At 41.9% G+C, this 18,464-nt stretch overlaps 1 protein-coding gene across 9 annotated transcripts in view; it reads left to right on the top strand.

Annotated features, from left to right (window-relative positions):
- Positions 1–18,464, top strand: part of PATJ (PATJ crumbs cell polarity complex component) — a 392,685-nt gene that overhangs the window by 358,703 nt on the left and 15,518 nt on the right. For all 9 annotated transcript variants that reach the window (XM_033916053.1, XM_033916047.1, XM_033916046.1 and 6 more), the window contains one exon: positions 16,176–16,279. In XM_033916053.1, the coding sequence (XP_033771944.1) occupies positions 16,176–16,279 (104 nt within the window). The remainder of the gene's footprint in view (positions 1–16,175; positions 16,280–18,464) is intronic.

The following is an 18,464-nucleotide window of genomic DNA, read 5'->3' as shown; positions in this document are numbered from 1 at the left end:
TTGAAAGGGAGGGGCGCTGAGGTTTAATTATGTGTGCTGATCTTCTCAAGATGGTAGATTACAATAGAAGGAGATGACAAAACTGTATTGGATTAAAAGAAATGTCTTAGATGCAGTCATAGTGGCTGGCCTTCAGATATATCCTTGGCCGTATGGACTGATATAGACTGGGCATACCAGTTTGTCTCGTTCTGCAGTAATCTTCTGTTACTGTGAGAGCCGTCAACAGCCACAATCACAGTGGGGAAAGTTAACTGTCTCAGAGAGTGGAGTAGCAGACTGAGGACCAAGGAAGTTGGAGTACTACTGCTGTTCTCTATGACCTTGGCAAGTCACTTAATCCTCCATTACATAGAAATGGAGAGATCAATGGCAGATAAAAACCATAAAGCCTAGTATCCAGTCTGCCCATCCATGCCAATTAAAAAGCTTTAGAATTCTTTCCACTCCCATAGAGATCCTCTGTACTTCTCTTTAATTCAAATTCAGTCCTCATCACCACCATTTCTGTTGGGAACCCATTATACAGATCTGCAAGTCTTTTTATAAATAAATATTTCCTTGGATTACTGTCGTCTATCCCCATCTTTCCATGATATACTATCAAATTACAAATAATCTCACATCAAAGAGTTTACATTAAAAAAAAAAAAAAATCAAATACCCAACATGTTCTAAAATCATTCTGAGAAAAACTTGCAAATAAACCAAGTTTAAATGCTTTTCTAAATTCATTACACAAAGGAAAATGGCATGTCTTTGATGGCAAGCATTCAATATTATTGGGCCAAGACCATGATATTGTTTTTCATCTGGTGGCACATGACCGAAAGCCTAAGGTCTTCAGATGAGCACAGTGGTCTTCTTGAACATGAAAGGATATAAGACTTAGACAAAAGTCATTCCATATATGATTTTGAAAATAATCAACATTGAATAAAATATATGCTTCCACAGGAAACATCTCATCTGCACAGTTGCTTGAACTATCAGCTATAACTGCCCTACCTCTAAGTAAGGTTTTATTTGAGAATAACCCTTATAATCAGAAAATGTTTTCTTACTATTAGCCCCATATGTGCTTCCATAATTCTGCTTTCTGTAAACAAATGTACATATAGACCCACCAACACTGAGCATAATGAGGGTAAAGCTCCATATTTATCACCAATCCATAAAGAATTCACTTTAAGCCATTCATCTGTATCCAGTCTATAATGGTACCATAGGAGTGAGGCACAAAAGTATCTTGTAATGTCTTCTTCCAAGGAAAAATCAGAACAATTATTATCATGTATAGCATAAGATCCTTAAAAATTTCAAAACTGGACCCAGTGAAGCCAAGGGACTCCCTAAAACCACTGTCCAGGTTGAGGAAAATTACTCTTGCCTTCGATCCATCAACATCCTGTTCTTCAAAAAGCCCATAAAGCACTCTAAAACGGCACCATTAATACCCATATGAGAGAATTGCGCTCAATCTGCATGCTGAAATTTCAACAAGAGGCACTGGAGATGTCAAATCCAACAGAATGGTTAGAAATCCTTTATTTGCAGTTTGTATCAAAGTTTAAAGCAAGCAAAGTTCTAAAAGACAAAGTCCCGACTAGGATCCGAGGTTTTGGCGATACCATCGCCTTTCTCAGGGGATAGTTGTAAAATGCCAACGCTTGTTTTTAAACTTTGATACAAACTGCAAATAAAAGGATTTCTGACCAGTCGGTTGGATTTAACATCTCCCAGTGCTTCTTCTTGTTGGAATTGCTTTGCTTCGAGGCTTGGTACCTTCTTTCCCCTTCCCTATATACGCATGCTGAAATTTCAGCATGTGCACATACTTACTTGATCAATAAGGCCCTTAGCGAGCAATAATTGGGTGTTTGGGTGCATAGCCAAAATGAATGGCCAGTAGGAAAATGGAAGTATTAATGCCTCTGTATAAGATTCTGGTGAGACCTATTTAGAATATTGTGTACAGTTTCTGGAGATCACATCTTCAAAAAGATATAAACAGAATGGGATTAGGTTCAGTGGAAGTCTACTAAAATGGTCGGTGGTCTTTGTCATAATGCATTATGCGGACAGACTATAAGATCTCAATATGTATACTTTGGAGGAAAGAGGGGAGAAGGGCAATATGATAGAGATGTTTAAATCCAAAATTTCAAAAAATGTCACTCACCAGCAGTGGGTTACCACAATAAGATCTAACATTAAGATATAAATAATATTGATAAGTAAATATTGATAGTGTTATTTGGGTAACTTTATTCTTCTTTTGTATTATATATTAGGTAATATTCTGATACTAGTGTTAAAGCACGTTACATTAACGGGTGCTAGAAAGCAGCCCCCTTTCCCTCTCCCCCTCCAGTTCCTCCCTGACTGTCTCTCCGTGGCCCCCCTTCTGTCTCTGCCCCCAAGCAAAGCTGTCTGCCTCCCAGCACACCCCTCCCCCAAAGCAGCCCCCTTTCCCTCTCCCCCTCCAGTTCCTCCCTGACTATCTCTCCGTGGCCCCCCTTCTGTCTTCCCCCCCCAAGCAAAGCTGTCTGCCTCCCAGCACACCCCTCCCCCAAAGCAGCCCCCTTTCCCTCTCCCCCTCCAGTTCCTCCCCGACTCTCTCCGTGGCCCCCCTTCTATCTTCCCGCCCCCCCAAGCAAAGCTGTCTGCCTCCCAGCACACCCCTTCCCCAATGCAGCCCCTTTCTCTCTCCCCCTCCAGTTCCTCCCTGACTGTCTCTCCGTGGCCCCCCTTCTGTCTTCCCCGCTCCCCAAGATAAAGCTGTCTGCCTCCCAGCACACCCCTCCCCCAAAGCAGCCCCCTTTCCCTCTCCCCCTCCAGTTCCTCCCTAACTGTGTCTCCGTGGCCCCCATTCTGTCTTCTTCTCCTCCAAGCAAAGCTGTCTGCCTCCAAGAACACCCCTCCCCCAAAGCAGCCCCCTTTCAAGCCCGTTACATTAATGGGTGCTAGAGTATGTCTGTCTGTCTTTCTGTCTCTCTCCCCTCCCGCTGTGTCTCTCTCTCCTCCCTGGCCCCTTACTCTGTCTGTCTTTCTGTCCCTCTCCCTGCCACTGTGTCTTTCTTCCTTTCTTTCTGTCTCCATGTTCACCTCATTTCCCTGTGCAGCAGCAACAGCATTTCCCTCCTTCCCCCCCCCCCCACACTTTCCTTTGCAGAAGCAGCAGTGTTATTTCCCTTCCCCCTCCAGGTCCCTGTGAAGCAGTAGCAGCATTTTCCCCCACCACCCCTCATTCCCTTCTCTTCCCCCCCCCCCACTTTCCTTTGCAGAAGCAGCAGTGTTATTTCCCTTCCCCTCCAGGTCCCTATGAAGCAGTAGGGCTTCAGAAAAAAAGAGGGATTTGAAACATCTAGGTTTTACTTCCATTGAAAGCAATGGAAGTAAAACCTGGATGTCTCAATCCATCCTTCTTTTTCTGGAGTCATATCATAACACTAATAAAGCCAGGAGACATACTCCAAAACACAGCAACGCAAAACTTCAGGTAATGGGTTTAGGCACGTGCCGGGGGCTCGCTAAAGACCACTCCAAAATGGTATCTATTATTATTATTTTTTTTTTTTTTTTACTTTCCTTCGATGTGTGTGTGTGTGTGTGTGGGGAGGGGGGTTGAGGGGCCTCGTTGCTGCTCTTACCTGCCGCGTGAAACTGAAGCGAAATAAGGTGGCGTGGGCTGACTGGCGGATGGCGATTCCCCACACTGATTCGGCCCAGTCTGAAGAGCCGGCCAAAGCACACAAATGAATGTCCCGTTCTTTTTCGGCTCCCCCTTCCCTTCCTGCGGGCTGGCCTGCTGTGGCGGAAGGTTTTTTTAAAGTTTAAAAGTGCCTGCGGTAGCTCCTCTCACGATCTTCTGCAGCCGCCAAGAGCGACAGTCTAGAGTCTAGAGTGCTGCAGCCGCTGCTGGAATCAGGACGTTTGTCTTGTCCGCGGGAAGAGAAGAGGAGTGGCGGCAAGGGACTAAGGGAGCCGAAGGGAGGGTCGGATGGGAGGCTGAACGGGGGGGCGAAGACGACGCTGATTCTCTGCTGGCCAGAGAGAGAGAGAGAGGTGCCGCGAGGTGTGAAAACTTGAAGAACGGCCAGTGGCAGCGGACGCAAACTTACAGGAAGGGAGGGAGGGAGGGAAATACAATCAGAAAGCAAAGACATTAAGGGAGCACTGGTGCGCGAGTGTGAAAAAATCAAGGAACGGCGGCAGCGCAAACTTACAGGGAGGGAGGGAGCATTTTTTTGCTTCTTGGCTTTATCGTTCAGACGGCAAGAGCCGCTGTGGCCGACAGCCTCCGCGCCACTGCGCGCATGCACACTCCTACCTGCGGGGTCCTACAGCTCACGGAAAACGGAACATGCAGATGGAGTGCGTATGCGCGGCTAACATTTTATTATATTAGATTATTAGATGCAAGAATCTGAAATTAATGAATGATATTTAATATTACTTGAACATGAACTATTGTAATGTATATAATACCTACTGTTCTTATATTTGTATGACACTGTTTTTGATTAAAAATCAATAAAGAATTAAAAAAAAAAAAGATATAAAACAGGTGGAGAAAAAGCCTCAAAACCATGTATCACGCAGCAATCTTTGATGATTTTCAGCTGGCATTGTTATTGTCATCCACAAAAAACTCACACCATGTAACAATGTTTAAAGATCTACGGGGGGAGAGATGTTTAAATACCTACATGGCATAAATGTGCATGAGGTGAGTCTTTCATTTCAAGGAAGCTTTGGAATGAGAGGGCATAGGATGAAGTTAAGAGGTGATAGGCTCAGGAGTAATCTAAGGAAATAATTTTTTATAGAAAGGGTGGTAGATGCTTGGAACAGTCTCCTGGAAGAGGTGGTGGAGACAGAGACTGTGTTTGAATTCAAAAGGGCCTGGAATAGGCACGTGGGATCTCTCAGAGAGAGGAAGAGATAATGGTTACTGTGTATGGGCCATTTGGCCTTTATCTGCCATCATGCTTCTATAACCATAAAGCTCTATGACATCACAATGCAGGTGTAAAGAGCCTTAACCAATAGGGAGAGGAGGAGATAGTAGATGCTGTAGATAGACAGACTGGATGGGCCATTTGGCGTTTATCTGCCATGAAGCTTCTATGTTTCTATAACCATAAAGCTCTATGACATCACAATGCAGTTGTAAAGAGCCTTAACCAATAGGGAGAGGAGGAGATAGTAGATGCTGTAGATGGACAGACTGGATGGGCCATTTGGCCTTTATCTGCCGTCATGTTTCTATAACCATAAAGCTCTATGACATCACAATGCAGGTGTAAAGAGCCTTAACCAATAGGGAGAGGAGAAGATAGTAGATGCTGTAGATGGACAGACTAGATAGGCCATTTGGCGTTTATCTGCCATGAAGCTTCTATGTTTCTATAACCATAAAGCTCTATGACATCACAATGCAGGTGTAAAAAGCCTTAACCAATAGGAAGAGGAGGAGATAGTAGATGCTGTAGATGGACAGACTGGATGGGCCGTTTGGCCTTTATCTGCCATCATGTTTCTGTGTTTCTAACAACCAGATTTTGCAGTTAATTGGCATCACTTAAAATTTGCATAGGCAACTGAGTGAGCATGATTCTATACAGCTTGGTGCCTAACTTTCATAGTGTGTTTCTGAAAAGGGTGCATGTCCAGAAGCATAGCAGAGGTGTTCCAGAAAGTGGCATGTGGAATTACAGAATTTGGCCTACGTGTGCTTAACTTGGGTGCTGGCATTTACATCTGGTCTCAACAGGTGCAAGTCCAGGTCCCAAAAGGTAGGTGTGGAATCTGTGCCTATGTGCTATGCCATAAAAGGCTGTGCCCTTTACAGAATAGAGCTTAACGCTGAATATTTTCAGCACCCAAGTTTTGGCTCCATTTATAGAATTTTCTCCATAGACCTTTCATGAGAAAGAAGTAAATCACGAGGCACTAAATCAAAGGCTGCTGATACATCCAGCTGCAATACTAAAGTTGTTTGCTCCATCTGTGATAATCCTCAACTATGTAAACTTTGAAAGCATAATAGAACTGGATCTAAACATTCCCCTAGGACAGGGGTAGGCAATTCCGGTCCTCGAGAGCCAGAGCCAGGTCAGGTTTTCAGGATATCCACAATGAATATGCATGAGATGGATTTGCATGCACTGCCTCCTTGAGATGCAAATCCATCTCATGCATGTTTATTGTGGATATCCTGAAAACCTGACCTGGCTCTGGCTCTCGAGGACCGGAATTGCCTACCCCTGCCCTAGGGCAATGTATTCATTTGAAATAACCTGGGAAATATCTGTGACACTTTCCATGTTGCTTCATATCATCTAGAAATGAAAATAATTTTTTTTTTTTAAACCCAAGAAATGTCATTTTTTTGTGAGTCATTAATAGTACACACCTTTTGCAAAAAGGATAAACTCTTTCAGAAAGAGTTTACACTCTTTTGAAAGACTGTGCTTTTTTTCCAAAAGATTGTGCACTCTTAATGACAATGATGTCTTGTCAAAAAATTTGCCCGAAATCCCTCAAAACAAACGTTCCTGTAAACAACATGACATGAAAACTTTTAGGTTGCAAACTCTTAATTGTAACTAAATTTCCACAGTCACATCCATTGTTTTCACGAACAGGGATTTTTGTCATGGACAGTAGTTTTAGCATTGTTTGACAACTCTCTCCTTTCCTGAAGAGAGCATTTAGGTCAATTTGACTTTGATGAGAAGGATAACATCCATTCTGTGAGGAGGAATTCATCCATCTAGTTAGCCAAAGACATACATTCTCAGGCAGTTCCTTCAACCACTAGCTTGAACAAAGATCTGCAGTGCAACTTCCCCTGGAACTGTTAAGTGTTGTAAGAGTAAAAGTCCAACCACCATCCACCAAACTACCCCCATCTGCCTTAGGAATATTCCCTCCCTTTCACCAGGATCCAAGCCCAGGGAAATCTGTGTCAAATGAATTTTTTTTCTGAATGATCAATTGCAACTGCTAAAAATAACAGGCAAAATCCTCTGCTATAAGATAAGACTTCTGAATATTTACTAAATTTGCCATAGGTATTCCTAATAACCTTGAATTGTTCCCTCGCCCTATTCTGACTCCCCAGAGATCAATTGAAGTTAAGAAGTGATAGGCTCAGGAGTAATCTAAGGAAAAAACATTTTATAGAAAGGGTGGTAGATGCATAGAACAGTCTCCTGGTAGAGGTGGTGGAGACAGACTGTGTCTGAATTCAAGAAAGCCTGGGATAGGTACGTGGGATCTTTTAGAGGAAAAGATAATGGTTAGTGCGGATGGGTAGACTGGATGGGCCATTTGGCCTTTATCTGCCATGTTACATTGTTCTATAACCATAAAGTTCTATGACATCACAATGCAGGTGTAAAGATCCTTAACCAATAGGGAGAGGAAGAGATTATAGTTACTGCGGATAGGTAGACTGGATGGGCCATTTGGCCTTTATCTACCATCATGTTTCTATATATTTATTTACTTTTAAAATTCATATATCATCTATATCTAGACAGTTTCCATATAAAACATGTATAATACAGAATCAACATTACAAAAATCTCCTCCACTACCTGTACAAATAGAAATCTTTCCTTACATGAAAGCAGATACAAATAGCTGCATTTTCAATAGTATTTTAAAATTTCAATCTGTCAGCACATCTGCATAATTGCCCCATCAATGTGTTCCACATTTTAACACCTGCCACACACAAAGCAGCATATCTTCTTCTGTCCTTTAATCATTGCTCATATTCTTGTATCCGTTGGTATGTTAATGTGTCATTTCCATGTACATTTGAATATATTCTTGATATACTTAGAATAAGCAGGGTGTTTTATTCTGGGATCTTGTGATTATCTTTTGTTCATTTCTGCCATCTAATTACTGAATTAATGTGCCGTGTTTAATAGGGTGCTTGTTCCTTGATGATCTCTTGTAGGGTAGGATAATATATTGAAAATTTAATTCGCTACCTTTTGGTTAATAAAGTCTTGTTAACATATTTTAGCATGTCGAATATTAGAAACATTAGATGTTTCAGGTTTGCAGTCATAACAAAATTATGCAAAGGTCTTTATCATGTTATGTATGGGTCTCCTGACCATATGCGCTACAATGTAAATGAAATGTTTCTATCAACTTAATGATCAAGAGTGACATGTTATTAACTAATTATATTTATTATCAGGTCAGATAATTGTGTTCACCGATGTGGAACACCTGATTATCACCATGTCTGTGAAGGATGCTAAAGGAAGGTGCAAATGTTGCTTGCAAATTGAAGATTAAGGTCTCAAGAGGGACAATTTTCTTGTCCCCTCCCCCCACCCCCAGTTATGATACCTCTGTTCCATTTCATCTGCTTTCTGCAGGTGCAGTAATGAGATAAGGAGAAGCCTTGCACAAGGTGGTTCTTGCTGCTAGCTATGGAACTGTAAATATGGATTCATTTAATCTTTTTTTCATTTGAAGCAATCACACCAGGAAACATACACACATATACTGTGTATATATATGTTAGATAACTCAGTTGGCAGGCAAAGCAAAATCAGATTAAACTTCACTGAGATTTTGTATGCAATTCTTAAGGCAGAATTGGTGCTAAAAGTTCTTGAAAGTTATTTTAGTTTTGCCACTAGTACACTAATCATCTCTGCTACATGGGAAGTATGAAATACAGATGTGACTAGCAAACGCGTAAGAAATATTCATGTTTTCCAAAATGAAAAATGAAACAATTTTGTTTTTCTAAATGGCTTCAGTCTGGTTTTATGGTAAACTATCGTAAATACTCGAATATGAACTGAGATTTTTGGTTCCCCAAAAATGGTCCCAAAATGGTATTCTCGGTTTATATTCAAGCCTCCTTTGGCTGATGGTGGGGGTATTTTCCACCCCTCCAGATGCCACTGCTGTCCCCACTGATGATCATTGCTATCTCCTCCTCCCCCCCCCAATGATTGGCACTCCTAACTCCCCCCTCCTCCTCATTGACTTGTACTCCTATCCTCCACTACCTGCTTCCCACTGCCCCAGACCGACATCACACTTATAGTCCCGATGCTTCAGAAGCCAACGCTCTGTGTTGGGCTGAAGGGCCTCGAGCATCTGCACATGCTCAAAGCCTGCTGGCTCCCACCCTCTCCGGGATTCTCAAAGGGAGTCCAGCAAGCCTTGAGCATGCACAAACACTCAAGGCAATTCAGCCCGGCACAGAGCATTGGCGTCGATCTGGAGCACTGAGTGGTCTCTGTACTTTTCTTTTGCTGGTCCACCCTCTCTGTAGCAATTTCCTATTTCCACTTGAGTGGACCTCAGCAAATGAACTGTTCAGGGGAGGTCACAGGCAGCAAGAGGAAGGGGATAGTGGGAAGGGGAAGAGATGGTACACATGGATGGAGGGAAGGGGAAGAGAGGGAAAAGATGGTGCACATGGACGGAGGGAAGGGGAAGAGTTGGAAAGATAGATTTGAGATGGAGGCAGAAAACATGTAAAAAAAACTAAATATGAAAATCAGTGCCAAAGAAGGATGTAGTGCATAAAATGAAGGAGAGGAAAGAAACAGCAAATGCATAAGGAGGCCTTGGAAACAGAGTTAAAAGCACAAATGAAACAAGATGACTAGAAAAATAAAATCGCCAGATATCAAAGGTAGGAAAATGGTTTTTATTTTCAATTTAGTGATTGAAATATATCAACTTTGAAAATTTACATCTGTTGTTTTTATATTTTGGACTGTTCAGAGTCTGGCATATTAAGGTTTCGTTTGTGTACAATAGTACTTTTAGTTTGTGGGTTTGTATTTGAAAAGGGTTTTTTTTTCCTGTTTTCTGCATGTGTGACTGAGACCAGGTGTTCTGGTGGGGATGACAAATGACACTCTCATACCCAAATTGCTAACCTTGGTTTATATTCGAGTCAACTTTGTTTCCTCCTTTTTGGGGGGAAAAAGGTTACCTCGGTTTATATTCAGATCGGTTTATATTCGAGTGTATATGGTTCTGTTGTTGCCTTACCAGTGAAGACAACGTGAAATAACTGCTTATTGCCCATTTGTCAAATCTAGTGTAAAAGTGAAGTTGCAGGATTTACCTTGTGGGTTTTAAAAGGTGTCACATTAATCTATAAAGTGAAACATTGGTGCCAAGTGAGGATATAAGTTCTCAGAATGATCAGAACAACTGACTGTAATGCGCCTTGAGCTTGGGATTGAAAGGATGAGTAATGTAAAGGCAGATTTTAGATAGCATGTACAAATCAGAGTTGAGACATCCAGGTCAGGATGTGTCAAATTGTGGCAGTATTTTAGAAAAGGATCTGCTGACACAGAGCCTGGTCTAAAATGCATATATGAATGAATGTGGATGTGATGTCTACATGCAACAGGAACAGCCCTTTTATAACTGTCAACATCTAAAGTAGATTTCAAACTATATTTCCCCAATTAAGTATAAAGTTAGCAATCATTCAGCACAGTCAATTTTGGAAGGCCAAAAAAAAACAAAACACCCTAAAGAGTAGAACTCCAGCACATAAGAATTACTATACTGGGACAGACCAAAGGCCCATTAAGCCCAGTATCCTGTTTCCAACAACGGCCAACCCAAGTACCTAGCTAGATCCCAAGTAATAAAATAGATTTGATGTTGCTTATCCTAGGAGTAATCAATGGCTTGCCCCAAACCATCTCAATAATGTCCTATGAACTTCTCTTTTAGGAAATTATCCAAACCTTTTTTAAACCCCGCTAAGCTAACTGATTTAACCATATCAAGCAAGAATTGTGCCCTGTGTGGCATCTTCCTTGGCTCGCTCACCTCGTTCATTGCACTATGGCCAAGAAAATGAGACAATAGGCAAGGAGCAAGTTTGGTGCCTCCCCCCATCTTCTTTGTACTCTATATGGTTGCACCACTCACACAGTCATTGGTACAGCCATAGTCTCCCTAATTCTTCCAGTAGCGTGCTGCCGAAAACAAGCACTTTCCCAAAATCTAGATGTGCCTGGAGGCAAATGTAAATGCTGACTTGACTTCAGTGTGCATAGCCATGCATTCACCTTTAGAAATGGGGAATAAACATTTATATTTTAGCTCCACCAAGTTATTCTCAAATTATGCCCAAGTACACCCCCTTGCCATAGACATTTTGACATGATTTACACATGTGAATCCCAGATTTCTAAAGTTTGTGTTTTCGGTGTGACTATGAGATTCACATGTAGTGGCAGTTTTTGCACATGTAAATTCTGAATAGGGCTTCTAACATAATTGCCTAAATTTTAAAATCCAGGTGTTTTTTGTTTTTCTTTTAGTTATAGAGTGCATCTAATAATCCCCCCTTCCCCCCTTCTACTAAACTGTGATAGAGGTTTCTGCCACAGCCCAGAGCACTAAAGGCTCTGATGCTCATCGAATTCCTAAGAGCATTGCAGTATATAGCACCCCAGACCTTGGTAAAGAAACCTCTACTGCAGCTTAGTAAAAGAGGACGAAAGCTAAGTGTCGGTGGATTCTTTCCAAACATCAGATCCTCAGGATTTTCAAAGCAAGGACGCGCTTTAAATCAACATTTCTTCAGAAATTTCTTCCTGTTTATTGATGGCACTTTCAGAGGCACACAGTGTTCCAAGGCATTTGTACATTTGGATTGAAGTAGCTGTCTTCATTTTACTTAAGAACATAAGAATTGCCAGTGGTCCATCGTACCCAGCAGTCTGCTCCCGCGGCGGCCCTTAGGTCAAAGATCGGTGCCCTGAGACTAGTCTTACCTACATACGTTCCGGTTCAGCAGGAACTTGTCTAACTTTGTCTTGAAATCCCTGAAAGGTGTTTTCCCCTATAACAGCCTCTGGAAGAGCGTTCCAGTTTTCCATCACTCTCTGGGTGAAGAAGAACTTCCTTACGTTTGTACGGAATCTATTCCCTTTCAACTTTAGAGAGTTCCCTCTCGTTCTCTCTACCTTGGAGAGGGTGAACAACCTGTCTTTATCTACTAAGTCTATTCCCTTCAATATCTTGAATGTTTCGATCATGTCCCCTCTCAGTTAGAAATTCAAAGGACTGCTCATTACAAATGATACTAGTAATGAACTTTCCTAACATGTATATATGCATAATTCATAGATTTATATTAAGCAGCTGGCTTTGTCAGCCAAGTATATTTTGTTTGGCAAAAAACAATCGGTTACTTTATATGTGTGACACTAATACATATTGCACAGTCAAGGCTCTTGTTTATTATCCAATGGAGGAATCATCTCCACCTAGGAAAAGACTGCCCTGCCCCAGCTTCCATATCATACTGTCATGTCATGCTAGATTGGCCACTCTTATATATCTACCATACTATGTTTGCCATGCTATATTTGTCATACTATACTTGTATATATAATACTATGGTTGCCATGCTATATTAGCCACACTTGTAATACTATGTTTGTTATGCAATGTTTGCCATGTTATGTTTTACCAGGCATTGTTAACTGTTTTGCCATCTCTGTCAGACAATGTCTCGCCATGCCATGTTTGTAAACTTGTAACCCGTTCTGAGCTCTCCTGGGAGGACAGGATATAAAACCAAATAAATAGATAAAAAGCAGCAATGGAAAAATTAAAATTGCTAGACCCACATTTGTGGGTCTTGATCATGCAATCTTTTGACAAGGTGAAAAAGTGCTTTGTGAAAATATAGCAATTTAGCCTTCAGCATGGCTGAGATTGTTTCATGTTCATTCCATCAACTTTTAGGGCAGTCGTCTTTATTTACGATGGAAAAAAGTAAACACCCCCTTACAAAACAGTAGCGCGGTGGCAGTAACAGCTACACGATGGGAGGGCTGTCATTGAGTGAGAGTACCCAAGAAAGGCACTTGAGGGTAATAGTGGACAAGACAATGAAGCCGTCGGCACAGTGCGCAGCAGCCGCTAAGAAAGCGAATAGAATTCTAGGTTTAATCAAGAAGAGTATTACAACCAGAACGAAAGAAGTTATCCTGCCATTGAATCGGGCGATGGTGCGCCTGCATCTGGAGTACTGCATCCAATATTGGTCGCCGTACCTAAAGAAGGATATGGCGATACTCGAGAGGGTTCAGAAGAGAGCGACATGTTTGATTAAAGGTATGGAAAACCTTTCATACGCTGAAAGACTGGAGAAACTGGGGCTCTTTTCCCTGGAGAAGCGAAGACTTAGAGGGGACATGATAGAGACTTACAAGATCACGAAGGGCATAGAGAAAGTGGAGAGGGACAGATTCTTCAAGCTTTCGAAAACTACAAGAACGAGAGGGCATTCGTAAAAATTAAAAGGGGACAGATTCAGAACCAATGCTAGGAAGTTCTTCTTCACTCAAAGGGTGGTGGACACCTGGAATGCGCTTCCAGAGGTGCTGATTGGACAGGGTATGATATTGGAGTTCAAGAAGGGATTAGACAACTTTCTGAAGGAAAAGGGGATAGAAGGGTTACGTACAGGTCTGGACCTGATGGGCTGCCGCGTGAGCAGACTGCTGGGCATGATGGACCTCTGGTCTGACCCAGCAGAGGCATTACTTATGTTCTTAACAGCTCTGACGCTCATAGGAATTCTGTGAGCATCGGAGCTGTTACCACCGCGGCTGGCACTAAAAACTGCGCTGCTGTTTTGTAAAAGATGGGGGGGGGGATTCACAAAAGCAGTGCCAGCTCTTTTATTGTTTTAATACTCAACTTATCATCTTGTGGTGACCTGGAATCTTAACGGAATACATTTTAGCCCATATTCTTGCATTTTATATTTGACATCTTAATGAACAGATGTCATATAAAAACTATTTCAATAAAAACCAGAAATGTTTATTACAATAAGTTTAAGAAAGGTAAGTTCTATATGTACATGTTAGCTAATTAATCCTGTTCTTTGTATATAATCTGCTCAGAACTATTTGTTGGCAATTGCAGAGTATAAATGATTTAACTGTAAATATTAAAATAGCCCAAATGGCACAACATTTTAAAATCCCCACTGCAATTCTAAGTGCCCTTAATAAATTGAAGCCCAGGCTGTAAGCTAGTTTTGTGCAGCCGCATAGAGCGCAAGGGAAGCCAGGGTGCCAAAATTGCACCACACCCATTGGCTGCCATCGCTGATGTCACAGAAGTGGGCAGGATGGGAGTGCATCAGGAGCACAGTTGTTTATTTTTAAGACATTGGGATTGCTGACCTCTAATACCACAAAAAGACCATAGTGGCCAATTTATCAAAAAGATTGGAGCTGTTTAACTTGATCCAAATTGCCTCTTTTACTTGCTGGACACACAGAGCCAAATTCTATCATCCTGATTGTATGCAGCCAGCTGCTGCCTAACCAGCCAATCAGGATGTTCGGGGGGTTTTTTAACTCCTGAGGCAGGCCACCTACATTGTAGGTGCCTCCAGGAGCCTCGGGAGGTGTGTAGGCGTGGTTGTGCCTTGACTTGGAAGTAGCCTTAGATGGTCCTACATGCCTCCCTAGGCCTGCGGTAGACATGTACAGTGTAGGCCAGCAAAATGCTGGCCTACATTGTAAGCAGACGCGGGTGCTGAGCTTATTACAGCAAGGGATCTCCCTGCCACAATAAGTTTAGAGGCCACCCATGCTCATCAAACATCGGACAGAAAGAGGATTGCCCAGTCCCTCCTGCCGGAATTTCCCCCACCCCCTGTACATTGATGGCAGGAAGGATGCCTAGTCCCTCCTGCCAGAACATCCTCCCCCCCCACCTGAACATCGAGGGCATCCCCCCCACAGGACCCCCACCCCCCCCTCCCTGAATTCCCCCCCCCCCCCACCTTAAAACATTGGCCAGCCAGAGGCATCCTTCCTACCTCCAGCCGGCTGGCCTGCCTTCTCACGAATGGCGGGCCTGCCCCTTCCCGGTGTATCGTAATTGGCCAGATCCCTTAGGCCACCCCATGTATCGAGTTAGGATAAAAACGTGTACCAGAAAAAAAAACAAAACCCAAAACTTGTACCTGTTAACTGTATATTATGTATGTTAATCTGTAACCCGTTCTGAGCTCTTTGGGGAAAAACGAGATATAAAACGAAATAAATTTGCAGTGAAATGATGTGAGTAGGAAGAGTGGCCTAGGCAAGTCACTCAATCCTCCATTGCCCCAGGTAGAAAATAAGTACCTGTATATATGTAAACATCTTTGAATATGTAACCACAAAAAGGCAGCATACAAGTCCCATCCCCCCCCCAACTTGTGCCAGTACAATGACAATCTTTGTTTTCTGCTTTCATGGAATGGAGACACTAGAGCAGTGGTTCCCAACCCTGTCCTGGAGGACCACCAGCCAGTCGAGTTTTTGGGATAACCCTAATGAATATGCATGAAAGAGATTTGCATATAATGGAGGTGACAGGCATGCAAATTTGCTCTATGCATATTCATTAGGGCTATCCTGAAAACCTGACTGGCTGGTGGTCCTCCAGGACAGGGTTGGGAACCACTGCTCTAGAGCAAAAACCCTTTTCTATTTCCATTCAGGCCTATTAAAGGAAATCCCAACAACATCTACAGAGAATACAAACACATTTTAGGGAAATATTTTCTTATATTTAAAGTATATCAGTCAGATAAAATGATACCTTTTTTAATAGAAAATATTTAGTATATATGCGACTTTTGATCCTTACTACACTGTTGCTTTAATTTTATATCCTTTTGTGCCAAATATTGATTTTGTTTTAATTAAAATGATGCTTCATGGGTTTTTAAAAAAAATGATTATACACTTCTCCCTCCGTATTCGCTGTGATAGGGGATTAACAAACCCGCAAATAACTTTTTCATATGTTATTCGCGGTTTTCTATTAAAAACCATCGTGAATATGGTGAAACCATGAATAACATGGTGGGAGACCCGGCCTGTTCCTGAAGGAGAGGCAAAACACGGTGAAGAAAGTGCTGGGAATCAGCGATTTTTCTCTGTAAATGCTTGGAATCAGCAATTTCTTTATGCAAGCTGACATAATTTGGGGGGAGGAGCCAGCAAGCTAAAAACCGCAAATAATCAAAACTGCGAATACGGAGGGAGAAGTGTAGTACTATACTTAACCAAGCCATTTAGTGTATGGTTCATCAGCAATTTCTTACATTATAGGTTATAGCTGATACCAATATCAGTGCCATTGCTAACCAACTGGAATCCATATCTACTGGTTTTAACCTTAATTCTCCCATTGAATCACCTTCAGAAGATTCAGAGTGAGTATTCACTTACTGTCTTTTATTTTGCATAAGCAGTTTTTAAGCGTAGGTTGTACAGGTTCTTATAGGTATCTCGGACAAGACCAGATGTAAGATTTTGGTGCCTATAGATAGGACTGGAAAGAGAGGAGGTAGAGGGAGGTAGAGCCCATTTCAAGCAAGGTCCTCTTTATATTGGGTATTTGGGACCTTCAGAATTTCGAGGTTGTTTATTAAGCTGCAGTAAAATCTAACCTTAAGACAGGATTTTTCCCGTGTGCTAAACCCAGATTGAGCATAGCATTTTTTTAGGGCTTTTTCTTTTGTTTTAATTGCAAGTCTTGCGCTAATGGTCCTGTTAGCATGCAGTACCTCAAAGGATTAACTTGGGAGCACTTACTGCCCCCTGTTTAAGAGGCACTAAATACTGTACTTCCGCATTAACTTCATTATCTAGTTAGTGCATGGGAATGTCCACTCTTTGCCCTTGACATGACTCCCTCCCAAAAATATTTTTTTAAACTTGGTAATGTATAGGTTATCACATGCAACCAATTACCAAAAAAAATTATTTAATGTGTTCTGCTTTAGCCTGTTAGTATGCACTAGCCGTGTGTTAAAGAACATAAGAATAGCCTTACTGGGTCTGACCAATGGTCCATCAAGACCCGTTCTCATGGTGACCAATCCAGGTCAACAGTACCTGGCCAAAAACCAAGGTGTAGCAATATTCCATGTACCGATCCAGGGCAAGCAGTGGCTTCCCTTGTGTCTTTCTCAATAACAGACTATGGACTTTTCCTCCAGGAACTTGTCCAAACCTTACTTAAAACCAGCTACGCTTTCCTCTCTTACCACATCCTCTATTAAAATGACCCCTTAGTTCCCTAGGCATCTGTCTATGCCTAAATCTGTGCCAGGTTACAGATGAAAACCAGTGCAAAGCAACAGGAAACAGAGGGAAAATGGAGATAATTTTATAAAGGATTTTCTAGATATATATATCTACTAGTACACATGTGCACAAGGCATCTTATAAAATTATCTTCTACAGAAAAATGTGAACGGTAAGCACATTCAGGGGAGGAGTTTAGCTAAAGCAGGCAAAATTTCAATTTGAGCATGGATATTTTATGCATTCTTCCAGGCAGGTGTAACTGTGTGGCTTCAGTTTGGCCACTGTTCTGCAAGATTTGTGTTAGTATTTTATGTAGACACATAGGTACCTAGGCAGCCTGTTATTAATTTTCCTCCAAATGTGGTTCACTCAGTGTGGTCCCTACATGGACCAAAGAGATCTCTTATGTCGATTGCTTGGTTCACTTTTCCCTCGTAAAGATAATTTGTGCAGGGAGGAAGTGACATCACTGCTGGAGTATGGACGCGTGATTTGTGAGCTTCGTCAAGAGCACTGTTATTTTTGCATTTAAAAGCCGTTCTCTGCTCCTTTTTGTTCCTCCTGGACTATTTTGACTTCCTAACAGTATGTGGACAAGGAAGTATCTTGAGAAATTCAACTATGTTGTTGAAACAGCGCGTGACCGGCGGAGGCTGGGAGAGCAGTCGAGCAGCCTTGCTAAAAAGAAAATGGCGTTGGGGCACTCCGATCAGAAGAGGACAAAGATTTGCCCCGCTCACTCAGCAATGAGGAGGTCCCTAAAAAGGATTTTACCCGCTGGTTCCATGCCCTAAAATCTGAAATGAAAGGGATGCGCACGGATGTTCAGGCTGCTTTAAGAGAGATTCGCCAAGAATTGAGTGAGATTGGCATGAGAGTTGAGCAGGTGGAAGAGCAACAGCCCACATGTCTGACTACCCTTTCTCAACATCAAAAGGATTATACTTTGATAAACTGCTGTTGAGACAGACATGGGAGAAGCCACTGCTTGCCCTGGTCGGCGGCATGGAATGCTGCTACTATTTGAGTTTGTAACTAACAAACACACGGATCATTATTCAAATTATCCAACCCACAAAATATCATCAATCAGAAATGAAAAAAGGGGATAAAAAGGATAATTAATACCAAAAAAATTTTATTTTTATTTTGTGCCTAACTTCCTATTTATAAAAGCTATTATTACTAATAACCCACATATAAAAACTATTTTGAGCACACACTTTTACCCTAATATGAATATTTTGATTTAAATTTTAGAGGCTGAAGTATCATAAAGGATGCATAATTCTCAGTAAAGAGACC

This window comes from Geotrypetes seraphini, chromosome 12 (genome assembly GCF_902459505.1).
Source record: "Geotrypetes seraphini chromosome 12, aGeoSer1.1, whole genome shotgun sequence".
Classification (NCBI taxonomy): domain Eukaryota; kingdom Metazoa; phylum Chordata; class Amphibia; order Gymnophiona; family Dermophiidae; genus Geotrypetes; species Geotrypetes seraphini.
Note: the sequence above shows the minus strand (reverse complement) of the source record. Positions and strands in the feature narration are given on the sequence as shown.